Here is a 20,534-nt window from a genome sequence, read left to right on the forward strand (position 1 = left end):
AAAGCTCTAGAACAATAAAAGCAGACTGACCCAGGAGGAGTAAATGACAGTAAATAATCAAATGGAGGGCTGAAATGAATAGAATAGAAACAAAGAATCAATTAAAGAGCTGTTCTTTAAAAAAAAAAAAAAACAGCAAGACAGACAAACTCTTATCAAAACTGATCAAAAGGCAGAGAGAGAGAACATCCAAATTAACAAAATCAGAAATGAAAAGGTGAATATAACAACAGGCACAGAGGAAATCCACAGAATCATTAGGTCATTTAACCAAAACTCTATTGGAGGGAGGGAGGCTGCTTCTTTGTCCCAGCTGCCCAGAACCAAAATAATCACACAGAAACTGTATTAATTAAATCACTTCTTGACCCATTAGCTCTAGCTTCTTATTGGCTAACTCTTATATATTAATTTAACCCATTTCTATTAATCTGTGTATGGCTAGATGGCTGTGGCTTACTGGCTAAGGTTCTGGAGTCTGTCTCCAGTGGGGCTACATGATGTCTCTCTGACTCTGCCCTTCTTTCTTCCAGTATTCAGTTTAGTTTTCTCTGCCCAGCTAAATTCTGCTTTGCTATAGGTCCAAAGCAGTTTCCCTATTCATTAATGGTAATCACAGCATATAGAGGGAAATCCCACATCATCTCCCCTTTTCTGTTTAAATTAAAAAGGAAGGTTTTAACTTTAACATAGTAAAATTACATATAAAAAACAGGTATCATGCAATAATTACAGTTATAATATTTACATCTATTTTATCTTTTATCATAACTAAGAAAAACTATAACTATAAATTCTTCAACTCCATCAAAGACTCCAGAAGGATATAATATTACCTAAGTAAATAACAGTTCATTGTAAGTAACTTTCAAAATTCTAGAATTGACAGAGATATCTCACTACCTGGACAGTCATCAAAAGTTCTTTGTACCATTGGGGCATCCATATTCAGCCTACAGGCCCATAGTATCTGGCAGACTTTTCCATGAAGCAGGAAATTTCACAGACAGGTCTACTATATTGGCAGTTTGTCAATCACTTTCTTCTGTATCCTGCAGAATGTCTGGTAGACTTTTTCATGAAGCAGGAACCCTGAAGGGCAGTCTTACCTTTAGGCAAGTTCAGCAGTCATTTCTCTGTGGGTCCTGCATTTCCAGTTCATCAAGCAGTCCAGGCAAGAGCAGTTTCTTGCCCAAATGACTAGCCAACTACATAAGGAGCCTCTTCGAATCCCATCTTCCTCTTGAAGTAGTTTGGTGTTGCTGGGAGCAGATATGTCTCATTGTCATAAAAAGTCCTAATTTCTTAAAACATTTAAATGCCAAATTCTGAAGGTCTCTGAAAGATTTGAAGAAGACCTAGCTAACTGAAATATATCTCTATGCATCTAGAAAGTCTAATTAACATAACTATAAGCTTGACTATTAATAGATGATTTGACTATTAATAGATGATTATTTATTAATAAATTATTATCAATTAACCTATATTTTAATTATGCATGACATTTTTTTTTTCGAGACAGGGTTTCTCCGTAGCTTTTTGGTTCCTGTCCTGGAACTAGCTCTTGTAGACCAGGCTGGCCTCGAACTCACAGAGATCCGCCTGCCTCTGCCTCCCGAGTGCTGGGATTAAAGGCGTGCGCCACCACCGCCCGGCTTATGCATGACATTTTTAAAAGAGCTACACAAACCCAATGCCTTAATCAAGAACAGAAATACACACATAACAAAATTTACCTTAAATTTGTTTCAATAAACCATGATCCATACTAATTAAAAGTGCTAATGAGAAAGAAACAACAGCTGCTGAGATACATTGGATAGTAAAAAAAAAAAACTATGGAATTAAATCAGCTGGTATACTTTAAAGATGTTTTGACCTCAGAATGGAAACCAGGACATACACTGGGGGAAAAGTTTTGCTTTGTTTTCACAAAAAAGTAAAGAAAAAAGGAAAAAAATCAAAATTGATAAAGATACAATTTGAACAAGAGACACCTCTTAATTAGAAGACATGATAATTCATCAAGTAGCATAGCCATTTAATCTTAACTAATTTATAAAATTAACAAATGCTTTTCATTTAATCAAGTATCGCTTGCCAAAAGAGAACCTCCCCAAAATTAAGGTTGGTGAAGGGTTTTGTTTCTATCTTTTCAGAAGTATAAAGGCATTCAGATAAGAAATCCAAATATCACTGGAAAAATGAGACATCTGAAGAAAAAGGACAAATCTTCCAGATAAAATGTTCCAAGAAAAAGAGTAATTAACCTATTAGTATATCACATTTCCAATGGCATAAACTTTCATAAATCTTCCCAAATGCTTGTTTCTGCTATTCTCTATAGACACATAATGCAAAAGATCTTTTTGTAGTACCAGTCAAATTAGAGATTAAAGCTGGCTTTGGAGTTAGAGAGTGACTCTTTCCTTCTTTAAACCTAAGCATGGTTGTTAAAGAAAAATCCAAAATCTCTGTCTTATGAGAGAAGAATTACTTGATATGGAACAGAAAAAAATTAAGGGACTATTATGTTACCACTAATCTCATAATCTTTTGGTTTTATTTTGAATCTTTGACAGCTTTTCTTAAGATAGAAATACTCTCTCAAAATTTATAAGATTAACATATATTTAAGCTTTTGTCATGATATTAATATGAGTTATAGAGAATACTAAAAAAAGACTTCATCTACCTTGCTGTATATGGTTTCAGGTTTGAATCTCTATCAGTTTTATTAAGTAAATCATGACCATGCCTAATAGTAATCTTTGAAGTCTCCAAAAGGAAAATGCGGCCCCACAAAGACAATTTCATCAGGACTGTGATAACAACACTAAGCTGAAAACTCCACCTAAAGATCAGCTTTGGACTACAAACTCTCAGAACAATTTCAAGGTGGCTAGCTGAGATGACTACCCTCACCAGACTATTCTCCCCAGGACCTCAGACAAGCTCTGCACTTTCCCATTATGCAGAGACTGGACAACAAATGATACAGCTCCCTCTTGAAAATTAACATATTGCTTTCTTTTCAGGATCCCTTAAAGATGTCTTTGACCCCCATATGGTCAGAAGTAAATTTATGAACAATGACACCTACATTCCCAAGAGGTGGGGTGAGTGGGTTTTTGTCTTTCATTTGTGTTATAAATACCTGTCATTGTTTGAGGGATTGGTTGCAAGCTGTTGTTGGTACCAGGCAGGAAAAAAGCTAAACAAAAGAGATTAGATTCAAGGTTCTTGTATTGAAAAGAAAAAGGAGGAACACCAATATGATAAGATAAAGGAGTAGATTATTGAATCTACTCTGAAAAGAAAAAGGGATATAGATATGATAAGATAAAATGGTAGATTATTTAATCTACTTTTAAAAACAAACTACTAGTTTTAAATATTTTACTTTGGATTGAACTTTAGTATATTGTATACAAATTATGTATATTATACAAAGTTGAGAATAAATTTGTTAGAACATACCATACACACATTTCTAATCTTGCTCAAGATATTGTACCTATACTATTTATTTAACAATACAAAGCAAATTTCTAGTTCTTGAAGGTTATTATTACCAACTGGTAAAGATAATAAGAAAATACAGGTTAGTAATTAATAACCTATTACAATTAAACTTGTAGTCATACTAGGAATGTTTTCAAAGTTAAGCAAACATCTATTTTAGAGACAGGTTGTTGTAATAAGAGTTGCGGGGCTGCATCCCCAGCACCCCGGCCACCCACATGGCTAGCTTATGCCCCAAAATAATTACACGGAAACTGTATTCTTTTAAACACTGCTTGGCCCATTTCTATCTAGCCTCTTCTAGGCTAATTCTCGCACCTGGACTAGCCCATTTCTAATTATCTGTGTAGCCCACGAGGTGGCTTACCGGGGAGATTCTAGCCTACATCCATCCTGGGTAGGAGCTTCATCGCGTGTGCCTCAGAGAGCAGATCTATCCCCATGTCTGCCCAGGAGAGGGGAGCATGGCATCTCTGCTCCAGAGAGCAGAGCTGTCGAGTCTGAGCTCATTTCCTCTTCCTCCCAGCATTCTGTTCTGTTTACTCCTCCCACCTATGTTTTAACCTATGAGCCCAAGCAGTTTCTTTATTACTTAACCAATGACCTTCCTCCATCAACAGGTCATCTTAAAACACTTAAGAGATCTAGAGGGGCTGGAGAGATGGCTCAGAGGTTAAGAGCATTGCCTGCTCTTCCAAAGGTCCTGAGTTCAATTCCCAGCAACCACATGGTGGCTCACAACCATCTGTAATGGGACCCTCTTCTGGCCTGCAGGCATACACACAGACAGAATATTGTATACATAATAAATAAATAAATATTATAAAAAAGAGATCTAGAGAATAAGGTTTTTAAGGTATTTTAATAACATAGGTTCATTTTTATGTCAATGAGACAAGTTTGCTCCTGGCAGCACCAATCTACTCTGGATAAGATGAGCATTTGTTCAACTATGTTTATAGCAGCACTATTTGTAATAGCCAGAACCTGGAAACAACCTAGGTGCCCCTCAATAGAAGAATGGATAAAGAAAGTGTGGAATATATACACAGTAGAGTACTACGCTTTGGTAAAAAACAATGACATCTTGAATTTTGCATGCAAATGCATGGAAATAGGAAACACTTTACTGAATGAGATAACCCAGACCCAAAAAGATGAATATGGTATCTACTCACTCATAAGTGGATTCTAGCCATAAACAAAGGACATTGAGCCTACAATTCGTGATCCTAGAGAAGCTAAATAAGAAGGTGAACACAAAGAAAAACATATAGTTATCCTCCTGGATATTGGAAGTAGACAAGATTGACGGACAAAAGTGGGGAACATGGAGGTGGGGTGAGGGTAAGGGGAGATGGGGAAAGAGAAGGGAGAAGGGGAGGCTGGGGAGAACTTGGGGGAATGCTATGGTTGGGATGGAGGAAGGGTGGATATGGGAGCAGGGAAGTAGATATCTTAATTAAGGAAGGCATTTTAGGGTTGGCAAGAGACTTGAATCTAGAGGGGTTCCCAGGTGTCCAAGGAGATGTCCCCAGCTTGTTCCTTGGGCAGCTGAGGAGAGGGCGCCTGAACTGGCCTTCTCCTATAGCCACACTGATGAATAACTTGCATATAACCATAGAACCTTCATCTGGCGATGGATGGAGATAGAGACAGAGACCAACACTGGAGCACTGGACTGAGCTCCCAAGGTCCAAATGAGAAGCAGAAAGAGGGAGAACATGAGCAAGGAAGTCAGGACCAAAGGATGCACCCACCCACTGAGATGGTGGGGCTGATCAAACGAGAGCTCACCAAGGCCAGCTGGTCTGGGACTGATGGAACATGTGATCAAAGCAGACTCTCTGAATGTGGCTGACAATGAGGGCTGACTGAGAAGCCAAGGACAATGGCTCTGGGTTTTGATTCTATTGCATGGATGGACTTTGTTGGAGCCTAGCCTGTTTAGATGCTCACCTTCTTGGACCTGGGGGGAGTGGGGAGGACCTTGAACTTCCCACAGGGCAAGGAACCCTGACTGCTCTTAGGACTGGAGTGGGAGGAGGGGGGGGAAATGGGAGGAGGGAAGGAGGTGGAAATTTTTAGAATAAATAAATAAGTAAATGAATAAATATAACATCATAAAAAAAGATGATGGATATTGAAGAAACTCTACATGGAGTTTAATATGTCTGTGGCAAAAGTAAGCCACTGGGCAAGAAAGGGCACTTGCCTTGATTGCTAACAGTGTCCTGTCCTAATTATCCAAGCAGGACATAATAAACAGAGTGACTACAAAACCTAACATTTCTGGGGAAAATATTCAGATTTATTACAAAGAACAGTCACCAACCATTCACATTGTATATAACAGGATGCAATGGCTACTCATCTTTCAAAGGTACCAACAGCCCTACCTTTAAAATGGTTACTGGCAAACCTCTCTGAGTGTAAAAATGGCCTTTGGCATCAGAAAAATTACATGTCTTAGAACAGTTGGTACAGGCACAGCTAAATGATCAACATATTGAAGAATCAATCGGTCCTTGGAATTCTTTTGTATTATTCATTAAAAAGAAATCTGGGAGAGAGAGGGGGAGTGTGACTCCTATCCCAACCCAGAAGTGTCAGAAAGAGAGAGAGTGGGTGAGAAGCTCAACAGTGAGCCCAGGCTGTAAACATCAGAAAGACAGGAAAAGCAGTGGTACCCTGAACTGTTGGTGGAGGTACCTCATTTGTTTCCTGGCTTCCAAAACCCAAAATCATCACACAGAAACTATATTATTTAAATCACTGCTTGGTCAATCACTTAAGCATATTTCTAGCTAGCTCTTACATCTTAAATTAACCTATTTCTGTTATTTTATACCACATTCAGTATTTTAAAATTTTTACTAGTTTGTAGTAATTTTGAGACAATCAAGGACAAAATAGTGTGTGAGAGTTATAAGGAATTCAATTTATGCAGAATAAAGGTTTATATTTATTTTTAAATGTTTATATTACTATTTTGATGTTAAACTTGTCTTTTTATAGTCAGGTTTGATGGTGTGTGCCTGTAATTACAGCACTTAGAAGGTAGGATGAAGAGAATCAGGAGTTCAAGGACATCTTCACATAAACAGTAAGTTTGAGACCAGCCTGGGCTACATAAAATGTACTCTCATGTTCTCCCCAGCCCAAAAATGTCTTCTTCTCCTCTCAAATGAGAATAATTATAAACATTTGGAGATTTTAAGTATTACCTTGCAAGAAAGACACAAACAAAAAAATCCAAATGGATGTGTGTAATCAGAGGTTTTTTTGTCCTGTCTGCCAGTTCCCAAATAACCACTCAGAGTCTTAATATTACTTATAAATGCTTGGCCAATGACTCAGGCTTATTGTTAACTAGCTCTTACATTTAAATTAACCCATTTTTCTCATCTATGCTTTGCCACGTAGTTCTTGACTTGTTAGCTCATGTTTTAAATCTCTTTCTTCCTCAGCAGCCTGTTGGCATCTCCCAGACTCCTTCTTTTCCTGCATCTCTGCTTAGATTTACTGCCTCCCTCTATCCTGCCTTTCCATGCACAAAAGCAGCTATATTTATATTTATCAACCAATGAGAGCAACACATATTTACATTATATACAAAGACATCCCACAGCACACATCAAATGTTGCAAGCCTCCTCATATATTTTCTTTTTGAAAATGTACAGATCGATAAAATTTCCAAACGTGGGGATAGTACCAGGATATGGCATCTAATATTTATCTTCTAGAGACTTTGAATCCCATGAGTCATCTATCTACAAAGAACTTTCCGCAATAAATAAAAGTTGCCCCTCCAGTGGTCTCCTGCCAGAAAAGGAGGAGCCTGGCAAAGTCTGGGCTATTCCCACCAGGCTCTTCCCATAAAAGAACAAGAGCCACACCTGGACCACACTAGAGACTCTTCAGAGAGAGAGGGGCTCATCTCCACTCAGCGGGCAACTCTGAGTGTCTGGCCAGGTATGGAGGGGAAGGTAATTGCTGTCAGAGGAAGAAGGAAAGTGGACTCCGGCTCAGGTCTGCTTAAGGATTCAGTGATACAAGGAGTTTAAAGAGGAGGAAGGAGCCTTTGACGAGAACTAGAAAGGAGCTGAGAAAGGGATGGGGGAAAAAGATGGTCTGGATAGAGAGTGACCTTCATCTTGCTTTTTTCTAGATGACCATGACCCAGTTCAGATTCCTGCTGTTTATCATTTTGGCCACCAGAGGGTGCACTGCAGGTGAGTCTTGATGCAGGACCCCAGACTCCTCAAGTCACTTATAGCGTTAAAGGCAGTCAGCACTAGCCTTAAATACTTTCCAGACCTGGGTCTCTTGAGGGCCAGAGATCACGCTTTTGTTGTTATCATTCCTGTTGATTGTTGTTTTTGGAGACAGGGTTTCTCTGTATAGCCCTGGGCTGTCCTGGACTTGATCTGTAGACCAGGCTGTCCTCAAACTCAGAGATCTTCCTACCTCTGCCTCCCGAATGCTGGGAATAAAGAAGTGGGTCACCACAGTTCATGCCTCTAAAAAAAATAATAATAATAATAAATATTTTCAATTAAATATGATTGCATTATTTCCCACTCCTTTTCCTCCCTCCAGCCTTTCCCAATTATTGCCCACCCTCAGTCTGTACGAAAATAAATTTTGTTTAGTTGTGGGTTTATGTTCTTTTCCTGGAATGTAAATACAACCTATGCCATTCATCATAGAGATGATGCCTTTGAGATGTAGGCTGGGTGATGATTGCCTCTTGAAGGAATTGGACAGTGGCAGAGAGATTGTTGAGAAAGGCCCTGGTCCTAACTCTATACTGTGTGTAACTCTAGAGGAAATTCTGAAGGAACTGTGTCCCATCCTAGTCACTCCTTATGCTTAGGTCCTTGGCCTTTGAGTTTCAGTGCCAAGGGAAGGGAATGGTATGGTTTTTGACCAGATAATGTTTACTTCAATTCTGCTCTCTATAAGAACTCAAAATTATTTAAATGTGTAATTCCTCTTCACTGATATTTTGGTATCTTTAAGAAAGAAGGCAAGTCCCTAAACAATGTCTTATGTGATCTCCACATGATAATCTTTGTCAGCTTGATATTAGACACCAGGGAACTGAGTCTCAGACACAGTGAATACAATCTAAAAATGCTTGACTTGTAAACACGGAGCTACTTACAATGGAGTAGCTCTGACACCAAAGTTCTCATTTGTTTCCAGTCTTCTAGGTTCTCAGAGGACTTTGCAGAGTTGAGGCCAATTTGCAAGGCTTTGGCTTCCATGCTCTCTTGTTCTAGTTTCTGCCCTGTCTACCTCATTATCCATGCTTCAGGCACATTAGGCTCCCTGCGTTTTTTCTATCTGCAAACCTGGACTTCACTTTATTCTTCTTTTTCAGGATTTTGGACACAAACTTCTCCATACCTTCAAATCTCTTGTCTTTATTCCTACTTAGAATTCTTGCTGATTCTCAGAGGGAGGCTTTGAGAAGTCATGGAGTGAGTTTAGGATGAATGACAGGGGAGGCTGGGTGTCCCATGAGATTGAAACTCTGCATCTTCTCCTGTTAAAGAGAACATGGACACCAACAGCCAGGCCAATCCTGTGTCTTCCTCTCTGTTCAAAAGCTGCAAGGAAATCAAGCAGGAGATCACTGGGGCACGAGGTAAGTATGAACATTTAAAGAACACACTGTGATCCTAACACTTGGGAGCCTATGGCAGAGGACTGAAATCTCCAAGTCAACCTGGGGAGACCCTGTCTCAGAAATGCAAACACATAACCCAGCTAGGAAATCAGGCTTTTGTCCCATGGAACAGCTTTATTTATATATATAGAGAGAGAAAATGTTACAAAATGTACATAGTGGATAAAAATTGCACTTAATCAACTTTAAGAAAATTCAGAGTCAAAAATGACTTTCACAAGGGTATGGATCACCACTGTCCATCCCCAGACAGTTTTGTTCCTTTAATAGAAATCCTGTAGCAATGAACTCCCATATTCCCTGTGAGTCGCTGTTCTGTTTCCTACTTCTATGAATCTGTCAATATTTGTTACCTCATATGACTAACCTGCCTCATTTTGTTAGCAATCTTCAAGGCTCATATGTGTTGTAAAATAGTTCATTTATTTTAAAAAGATTTATTATTATTACTGTGTGTAGATAAACATGTCTGTGTGGGATATTGTGTACATGTATGTGTAGGTACATGCAGAGTTCAGAATAGGTCATCTAGTCCTCCGGAACTGGAGTGACGTGGACTTGTACAAATGCCACGTGTGAGAGATGAGAACCTAATTCAATTCCTAGGCTAGAGCAGTACTTGCTCTTAACCACTGAGTCACGTTTCCAGTTTACTTTACTCTTTTTGATCTATTGGATATATAGGAATGTACACAATATATATTTTGCATAGGAGACAGCATAGAATATACTGGGTATTCCTTTTTCTATAGAAAAGTACTTGACTTGTTTCTGCCTTTCAGGTCTTGTGTCCAGAGCTGTAACAAACATGAATGTACATATATGAGTCCCTGCTCCCAGTTCTTTGAGTATATACTGAGTAGAATTACTAAATCCTTTGTAAAAACTCTGTTTAACATTAGTAAAACATCCCTGTCAGTTTGGGTAATTCCATGTTCTCCTTCAGTCACAGAAGCATGACTTTCTGCAGTCAGGCAGAACCCCAGGGACACATATGGTAGGACTCTCAGGGTATGAGGCATTAGCTGTTGGAATAGGCTGCTTGTTTGTTTCCTGGCTGCTTAGCCCTGAAATAATCACACAGAAACTGTATTAATTAAAACGCTGCTTGGCCCATTAGCTCTAGCTTCTTATTGGCTGTTAAATATTAATTTAACCCATCTTCATTAATCTGTGCATCACCACGAGATCATTGCCTACCAGCGAAGTTTTGGTGTGTCTGTCTCCACTGGAGGCTCCATGGCTTCTCCCTGACTCTGCCTCCTTTCTCCCAGCATTCCTTTTAGTTTTTCCCACTTAGCATTGTTCCCCTATAGCTCTGCTATAGGTCCAAAGAAGTTCTTTTATTAACCAATGATATTCACAGCAAACAGAGGGAAATCCCACATCAATTAACCATGTTTGTAGTTCCTAGAGCCATTCTGTTTCTAGAGCAGAGATGGACAATGAGCCTGAAAACAGGTGGACTGTGGATTGGTTCTCTCTACAGATGGCCTCTATTTCCTTCGCACGGAAAATGGTGCCATCTACCAGACCTTCTGTGACATGACCACTGCTGGTGGTGGATGGACCCTGGTGGCCAGTGTGCACGAGAACAACATGTATGGGAAGTGCACAGTGGGCGATCGCTGGTCCAGTCAGCAAGGCAACAGAAGAGAAAACCCAAAGGGGGATGGCAACTGGGCCAACTACAACACCTTTGGGACTGCAGAGGGGGCCACAAGTGATGACTACAAGGTAGGTACACTCTGTAGCCACTTGGGAAAGTGTGAGGTTGTGAGTGTAGCTCAAGGATGCCATGGAAAGGGTGGGGAAATTGTCCTTCAACATGGGAGAAGAAGTGAAAAGCTTACCTTGAATCCTTCCAAGTAAGTTTTCTGTAAGTAGGAGGTGGTGGAAGCTTGGAAATGGGTCATCTGAGCATGCTGGCCCTCTGTCCACCTGGAGCCTAAGGATATCAGTTCTGCTGGGGACTTTTGCTCAGTGAAATCTCCTGCTCTTGTCAGACTCAGTATTTGTTGCTTTCCAGAACCCTGGCTACTTTGACATCCAGGCTGAGAACCTAGGGATCTGGCATGTACCCAACGATATCCCATTGAAATATTGGAGGAACAGATCCCTGTTGCGGTACCGCACTTTTACTGGTTTCTTTCAGCGCATGGGCCATAATCTGTTTGGCCTGTACAAGGTATTTACGATTGCTAACCAAGGCTGCTTTTCATGGGTATGGAGATAGGCAAGGGTTTGAGGTTGGGCATGTGGTATTCTGTGTTCCTCTCATTCTAAAGTGTAATGAGCCAAGGAAGGAAAAGGGTAGGAATATGTGGAAAAGAGGAGAAAGAGAGGAGAAAGATAGAGGAGAGAAGAGCAAAGAAAAGGAGAGGAGGGGAAGGGAGAGAGAAGGGAGGGAGAGGGGAAGGAGAGGAGGGGAGAGGAGGGGAGAGGAGGGGAGAGGAGGGGAGAAGAGGGGAGAGGAGGGGAGAAGAGGGGAGAGGAGGGGAGAAGAGGGGAGAGGAGGGGAGAGGAGAGGAGAGGAGAGGAGAGGAGAGAAGAGAAGAGAAGAGAAGAGGAGCGGTGAAGGATGTCAGAGAGACAAAGACAATGGAAAGGAGTCTTTCTTATCTAACTGGTTTAGAAACAATCTCACTTACTGGACACATGCAGTGCTTCTCTGTGCAGGGCAGTGCTACTGGGAGTGCCAGTGCTGCAGTCCTTACCCAGGGACTTCTTCTGTTCCTTGTAGAAGTACCCAGTGAAATATGGAGGAGGGAAGTGTTGGACTGACAATGGTCCAGCATTACCTGTGACCTATGACTTTGGTGATGCACAGAAGACAGCTTCGTATTACTCCCCCGATAGCCAGAGTGAGTATCTAATGCCCATCTGGACCCTCTGAATGTTTGTGTTTTATTACACTTCAGTCAATTGATTGTCCTTGGTCTCTCAACTATCACTAACCCATTTAACAAAATAAAAGAAGCACTGAAGGTCCTGGAACTTGTCTGAAAGTACAGGGCATGAGCAGGAGAGGTAGCATTTGCACTAGAGATACATGGTTCTGGAATCTACTCTTACCAATCTCATCATCAATCAGAAGTTTATTTAGGAACAGAACAGGTCCTTGTACACAGGGCTGAACAAGAGAAAACAATGTATTTATTTCAGTTGTGAGAGATGACTGCTCTGTTGTTTAATATAAATCCAAATGGGTCATGTACCCTTATAAATGTTAAACTTCTGCTGTATAATTCAAAGAACTTCTTATTTATTCTTGGGATGTAAGACTTTGAAGAAAAGTTAGCAAAGTAAAATATAAACAGGGCCAAAATGAATGCACTTGACTGCTGTGACAAGTCCTTGGAGACATTCGGTAGAGACCTTGCTGTATCAGAAATTTCTCCATTCAAGCTGTGACAGATGAGGACCTTTTCTCAAGGACTGCCTCTGGGGTCTATAGATGAGAATAGATGAAGCTTCCCCAATGGGTCTGATATTTTAGATATTTCAGACTGTATATCCTGAACCTGACACCATAAAATCTGGGCTGGCAGTGATTTCTAGCACTTTCCTTGAAGGCTGTTTCCTGTCTTTTGTTTTCAGGGGAAGTCACTGCAGGATACGTCCAATTCAGAGTGTTTAATAATGAGGGAGCATCCAATGCCTTGTGTGCCGGGATAAAGGTCACTGGATGTAACACTGAACATGTGAGTCTGTGTAGTGACCAAGAGGCTCATGAATAAGACTGGGGTTGCCTGTGTGTTTTCTGTGTATATTGAGCATGGGAGACTGTTGAATTCGTGTGTGTACATGTATGAGAGTGTGACCTTTCTACCTTGCTACGTCTCAGGGATCAGAATTTCTGTCTAGATACAGAAATCCTGTGTTGTTGAAAACCATGGTCAACATTACAAACTTCTAATACTGTTTGCTTAGCTTTTAGGATAAAGCACTTAGTCACCAGGAATGAGGGTGACACTTGTATTCAGGAAGTTGTGTGCAAGTCATTGGGGCTGAGATTGTTAGAGAGTTGCTCTCCACCCAGGATTTAGCTTTAAGAGTGAAACAGATATATAGTGAATTCTAGGTCAACCAGAGCTACATAGTAAGACTCTGTCTCAAAAAAGTAGATGCTCTTTTGTGATCCAGCCCTCAGCAATGTAACACTATGAGAAAAGGAGCATGAGCTCCTGGCAGGTGATCCTGAAGATCTCAGTGTCCATTTATTCCTTAATCACTAACTTGTACTTCACCTGGTCAAGATGAGGCAGCTTCTTGTCAAGGTGGACTTGGGTCTGTGATGTGGAATGATGATATGGAAGAGAGCATGTTGTATTGAAGGAGTAGTGAACAGTTTTTAATTTGTGGATGTAAGATGTGGTAAAATACAGGAAGATGTCGTTTTTAAAATGTTAATATGGACTAGATCAGGAAATAACTTTTGCATCACAACAGTGGTTTTTGGACTGTATGTCATGAGGACCACTGCAATGTTTTAACAGGCACATGAGATTAATGTAAGCATTCTTTTTTATCAAAGATGACAGTGGTGTGACACCTAGAGGTTACAGATTTTAATGAAGAAAAGACTAAGCATAAGGAAATAAGTATTTAAATGGTTTCCATGGTCCAAATGAAGCCTGATGAACTGTGATAAGAATCTGGGGGAAGAGGAAACACTAGTGGGTTCCAAAGATTTTAAATTTATTAATAGTTGAATACAGAGAATGGAAATAGAAGACATTTTGAATAGTTTCACTGTTTTCATTTGAGTAGGTGAATATCAAATAGTGCGCCAAGATGTCTGCATGCTGAATATATTTGGGATCAAGGAAAGATTTATAGACATGATTCTGAAATTTTTAAACATTTGTTTGACTTTATTTGTATGTGAGCACATGTGTATTCAAGTTATTGCAGAAATCAAAAGGAGGTATTGACTCCCCAGGAATTGGAGCTAAAGTCTTTTGATTGGGCACTGGGATCTGATGTCGAAGATGGGATCTGAAGTTTGCTTCTTTGATAGAGGCACAAGATGTCTTTACCTTGGGGCCATCACTCCAGCTCCCATGTTACTAGCTTCTTTGGGTGGTATTTTATTTCGTCTTATTTCAGGTGTGTTTATTTTATTTGATATGTATGAGTGGTTTGCCTATACATAAGTGAAGTATGAACTCAAAAAGGTATAAAAACTGACTTATTAAGGAGTACAATGAGAAGGACAAACTCACAGATAGAGTAAGGCTGAAGGCACCTCTGATCCAATGTACCTCTCTACTGCTTGGGTCTCTGACTATGCCAAGTTCAAGCCAAAGCAAGAGAGTGAGGATGTTTTCCTCTCAAGCTTATTGGTCATCATCTAGCACACAAGGCCATGCCCTAAGGCAGGCACCCCAAAGCGATTGACAGAATGAATTCTCACAACAGTTCCCCATTTTATCTAAATAAGAAGCTTCTAAGCCTAATACAAAGGGTAGGACAATTGGTACCTTTGAGAGTTTGACAGCTGTTTGCCTAGTTTTTGTACAGCCTCGATGGTCAGAAACTGTTTTTTTTAATAATGCCTTATAATATTCTTCCCACAAACATGAGTTGGTTTATGGTCTGTTTCAGAGATGTAAAGGATAATAATCTGGGTATTCCATTGCCGCAGTATATCATGACCCCATAGAACCACTACTACATTAGCCACAGATGGCCTCAGCCTTCCTCTCTGTCCTTCTGGCCCTGTATATTCAACCCATCTCATGTTTTGTTTTACCTGAGATAGGGTTCCAATCCCAACAAATTGAACATCTACCTGAGGAGGTCAATTCAGATGCCAAGATTATGGAGTATTATAGACATATCCTCACCTGTGTCTAATAATCCCTCAATTACAATGTTATTTGTTTGTACTTTTAGCTTTGGTCTTTGGTCATTTATAGAAGTCTGCCAAAGTATACATGTTCTAATTACTCCTGAAATTTTTGATTCATCCTCCAAAACTATTCTATCATCCAGCAAGCATTATGGTTTTTTTTACAATAGACCCTGAATTTTCTAATTATTCTGGGGAAGATTGTTCTCCACACTGACTGGGAATGACTAGACCACATTTGACTTGGGGGCCTGTAAGAGGTCCCCCAAGAAGCTTCCTGATGGTGAAGAGTTACCTTGTTTGTCTCTTGTTGATCTACATTTGTTGGCCCAATGGTGACCTTTACCACATTTTCTGCATAATCAAGAAGGTTGGGGCCTTCTACTTGGGTCATTCCTAGAAGAAACATTATTTCTAGGAATTCCCTGTCTTCAGTTTCTTCTCAAATGGCCTATTTTACCACAATTTTAAAAATTGCCATTTATGTGTCTTCAGGCCTTTGGAAAATGCCTCTCTTGCCCAGGTCTCATTATTATAGTGAAGAAACTCACCATTGGCTGTGTGTTAAATTCACTCATCTATTGATACTGATCTGATCTTTAAAGGCCCATGTATCTTTTTGCATTCTCATTTAGCATTTTCAAAAGCCAGAGATTCTATTAGTACTTATCTAGCTTCTTGATCTGATACCCCTATATGAACAGTTTTAGTCCATCTCTGTAAAATGTCACTGAAGAGTTCTTGTGGGCCTGGTATAACTTTAGTATAGAACTCAATTCTTTTCCTACTTCTTGAATCCTGTCCCAAGCATTTGACGCTGCTGTATGGCAAAGAGACACAACATGTTAGTAGCTTGACTATTTATATCAGCATAATGGCCCTCACCAAGAATTTGATCTTGGGAAACCTCATATTCTCTGATTTTACCTTGATGTTCAGGGGCCTTAGCTTCCTTTCTTTAATAGCTCCTCCATGGTAACTGAGGACCATATTATAAAACTGCTAAGGCTAGTTGAAGCCAATCACATAATGTAATCCTATTTCTTGAAGACCGTGTATTTAATAACTGCCTCGCTGAATGCGTATCATAAGAAACTATTGCCTCCTTAAAATCTTTTAAATCTTTCGTATGTATATGCTCCCATTTACACTCTGTATATCCTGGATAGTTAATGTTTGCTGCCTTTTCAGAATTGTAACAGGATAGATTATATCAGGTGAAGTTACAAGTCTTGGCAAGTCTTCCCTGACTCTGTGAGATATTGGTAATGTTAAGTCCATCTAATCTCTTTGTCTGAGCATCAATGCTCTTTTGATCAGTTTTAACAAGTTCTTCTAAACATCAAAATCTATTTTTCACTGCTTTCTGTAAGGTTTGAACTTCCTGAACAGAGAATGATTCCAGTGATTTCATTAGATCACTCAGCTTCTTGTTTTCATCATTCACATATGATTCTAAGGATTAAATTTTAGCCATCAATCATAACTTTTATCCTTAGAGATTATCTGGAAGTCTTGAAAATTGCCGTCCGAAAGCAATGTTCTATCTGCTAACATTCCATAGCCATTTGACATAAATGAATCTTTTCTGCCACTGAACATTTCCATGTGTTATGGAATAAATTTTGCCTGCTAATTTATCATTCATGGAATGAATCCTTTTGGTAATTTCTCAGTGTCAGTTTGTAAATTCTATAACATTTCAGTAAGTCTTTCATTTCTGGAAATTTTATCAAACCATATCTTAAGGATGTAACGTGAATTTCCAGACTATAGCAACTATGGTTAAGAATGTATACATCCCAGATACATCCTAAATCTTTTATAAAATTCCATCTATAGTAGAAATGAAAAGGTTTTTAAATTTTTGGATGGTGATATCATCCACAATTGGTGTAGAAAATTTATTTATTTATCAATCTAATATTTAGTTATCAAATAATTTACCTCCATTAAAATCCTCAGAAAACTGTGGTAGGTGTAATAATCTTGATTGATCAGCAGGTGGAGCCAGTTCAGGTGGCAGGTTCAGGTGGCTACTGAGATTTTTATGGTGTAATAAGGATGTTGGCCAGCAGGTGTTGCCATTGTAACACTAAAGTTCTGGAGCACAACCTGAAAAACCTGTGAGACCTAGCATAGCTGAAAGGAATTATATCTAACAAAATTGGTTAGATTTGGTTAGAACCTGATTAGGAGGTGGGGTACATGCCAAGGGAAGATGGCAGGCATGAGGAGCAACCAGAGATCACTCCTAACAACCAGATCAATCACTGGCGGGAAGTGCCTATCCTGTAGTTTTAGAGGGATTGATTGATTGCACACAGGAAACCCAGAGCACGTAATTTAAAACCCAGTCTTCGCCAAGCATGGTGGTTCACGCCTTTAATTCCAGCACTAGGGAGGCAATGGCAGGTCAATCTCTGTGAGTGCAAGGTCAGCATGGTCTACAAGGCGAGTTCCAGGACAGCCAAAGATACACACAGAAACCCTGTCCCAAAAGACAAAAACAAATACAAATAAAACCCGGTGTTCAATGCGAAACTCATGGAGGGGCATAACCACACTGCAGAGCAGGCCTGCTTGGCTGAGAGATTGGCTGGACGCAGGCCCTGCTCCTACAGGGCGGGATGGTCTGAGGCTGTGGAAAAAGCGCTTGGGCTTGGGCATGGGACAGGCCAGACTGTGACTGCCATGATGATTCCCTGACCAGACCTGCTGTCTTTGGGATTGGGTTGGAGACAGCCTCAGTCCACAAAACAGCAAGATCATGTGCAGAGCAGGTCAGGTCAGACAGAAGCGCAAGGCAGATCAGAAATAGTGAGCTGTTGCAACAGCCACAGGGTTCAGCGTGGGGGAGAGGGGAGACTGGGGCAGCTAATGTGACTAATACACGTGCCTATGGCACTGTGCATGGTGAGATCAGCTTCAGATGTGAAAGGGCATGCAGCCTAACTGATGGCTTTCTGTAGGACCCTGTGCTTAATCAGAGAAGACCTCCACCATATCCAGGTGGCAGCTAATAGATGTCTGCAGACTCTGGGTCCCATGGAACAAGGATATCATGCAGGCTAGCCATAGGCCATGGGTTTCAATTCACCTTTGTGAAGCATGAAATCATAAAGGCTTAAAAACTAATTTATTAGGGAATGCAATGAGAAGGACAAACACACAGATACAGAGTAAGGCTGAAGTCGCCTCTGATCCCGTGCCATCTCTCTGCCACTTGGGTCTCCAAACACACTAAGTACCATGCAACACACCAGCCAGAGCAAGAGAGCAAGCTTGCTTTGGTCATGATGTTTCCTCACAGCAATAGTAACGCTTGATGATTTCTGAGATTTTAACCCATGGTCATTTGGCGCTGTTGCTTTTAAATTCATAGTGGAGCAGGGAAGACATATCAGAGCAATATGACTCACTTCTTAGTTACAAGAAGTCAAGAACGACCAGGAAAGGTCAGAGAAAAATTTACCCTTCAAAGCATGCCACTCACACCTTCAGTGATTTATTTCCTCTAACCAGATGCCCCCTTCCATACCACCACCACCTCCCAATTGTCAGTTCAAAATGATAGCTCCATTAGTGATTAACTAACTGATGAAGGCAGGGTCCTCATATTTAGTCCCTTTCCAAAGTTCTGCCTCTGAATATTACTTATGTGGGGATCGGGTGTTCAGTATCAAACACCTTTTTTTGATAGGGAACTTTATATCCGAACCATAACACCTCTCATTGCTACTTCCTCCCCCTGTTTTTCAGCACTGCATTGGTGGAGGAGGATACTTCCCAGAAAGGGACCCCATGCAGTGTGGTGACTTTTCTTCATTTGATTGGAGTGGATATGGAACTCACATTGGGAGCAGCAGTAGTCGGACGATAACTGAAGCAGCCGTGCTTCTATTCTACCGTTGAGAACTTTGTGGTGTGGGACCCAGAATTCTTCTCTAATCCGTGGACTCACATGCATGGAGAAAAAGCTATCGAGTTACTAGAATGCTAATGACACAGGAAGGAGAATAAATCATGTTCATTGCAAGCATGGGTGTCTTTGTGAATTCTTTTTGTGTAGGGATCGGAGATTTCAAAAGGGTTTCTGCTGTCCTGTTTGATTCTCTTGGTATTTTATTCAGGGTGGGAATTCTGATATAGCAATACTCTTTATCATTCTCTCATATATTACATCCTGACAGCAGCCTTCCCTTCCTCCTCTCCTCCCAGCCCCTCCCTTACTCTGCAGTCCCCCAGACCCACTCCTACATTTCCCTTCTGAAAAGCATAGGCTTCCCAAGGCCATTGACCAAACATGGCATAACAAGTTACAATAAGACCAGGCACATTTCCCCATATTAAGATTGGATGAGGCAACCCAGGAGCAGGAAAATGCTATGCAATATCCCTTTACACAGTGTAAAGATATGTTACTGTGATTGGTTTAATAAAAATCTAAATGGCCAAGTGAAGAAACATATATAGTGCAATAAAAACAATTAAAAAACTAAAGTAATATATATATACATATACATATACATATACATACATACACACACACAATAGCTAAGCAGGTGGTATAGTACAGAAAGAGCTCTGAGAAGAAGAAAGGTTGAGTAACAGCTGGACGTAAAGGAAGTCAGTCATGAAGGAGGAGAAACAAAAGTCATGAGACATGCAACAGTGTGAAGATTAATAGAAATGGGTGATGGGGAAACTCTATCATCCAATCACATCTAGTTAGGGTGTGGCTACCTGGGGCCCAGAAAGAAAAACTGGGAGGACCCAGATGTGCTCCCTCTCTGCACAGTGCCCGCCAGACAGATAGGATGTCGGACCTTTCACTCTTGTAACGTGAGTTTCCCCTTTTTAACATTAAAATATAACTGTTATTCTTGAGCTGGCCTGGTTATTTATTGTACTGACCTAATTCGCAACAAGTGGGTTAACTTAAGTTATAAAACTTAGAGAGTAACAAGCCTAAGCTAAGGTCAAACTTTTATCATCAATAAGAAGTCTTTGTGTCATTTTTTAAAGTTAACAGCACAAAGAAAAATCTGTTTAAATAATGGCATCCAACATGGGGAAACATATCCATGTAGGACCTGAAAAAGTTTTTTCATTAAAAAAAATGTCTCCAAACACACACACACACACACACACACACACACACACACACACAAAAAAAAAAAAAAAAAAAAAAAAAAAAAAAAAAAAAAAAAAAAACAGAGCAAGCACAGCTTCCTAGTGGCACAGACTCTCATTATTTGGGCTGCCTTGTGTCTCCCAGCAGCTACCTGTGGGCTTTAACCATCAGCACACCATGAGCGAAGCTGTATGGTGGTTTTAAGATTTAACTCATGAGGCCACAGAATGATGCAGGTGCCTAGTAAAGCAAAGTCCAGACAGAAAAATAAAATATAGACACCCGTAGAAAAAAATAAATTGTGAAAAGAAA

The 20,534-nt window shown here is 40.2% G+C and overlaps 1 protein-coding gene across 1 annotated transcript; it reads left to right on the forward strand.

Annotated features, from left to right (window-relative positions):
• The first annotated feature begins 7,707 nt into the window (after nt 1-7,707).
• Nucleotides 7,708-19,000, forward strand: LOC121442071 (intelectin-1a-like). Its single transcript, XM_041643536.1, has 7 exons — nt 7,708-7,765; nt 9,094-9,186; nt 10,718-10,965; nt 11,258-11,416; nt 11,972-12,092; nt 12,829-12,932; nt 18,848-19,000. Exons 1-7 carry the CDS (start codon nt 7,708-7,710, stop codon nt 18,998-19,000), a joined length of 936 nt encoding a protein of 311 aa, XP_041499470.1.
• Nucleotides 19,001-20,534: the final 1,534 nt, after the last annotated feature.

This window comes from Microtus oregoni, unplaced genomic scaffold (genome assembly GCF_018167655.1).
Source record: "Microtus oregoni isolate MIOR12 unplaced genomic scaffold, Mior012 000086F_ref0000336, whole genome shotgun sequence".
NCBI lineage: Eukaryota > Metazoa > Chordata > Mammalia > Rodentia > Cricetidae > Microtus > Microtus oregoni.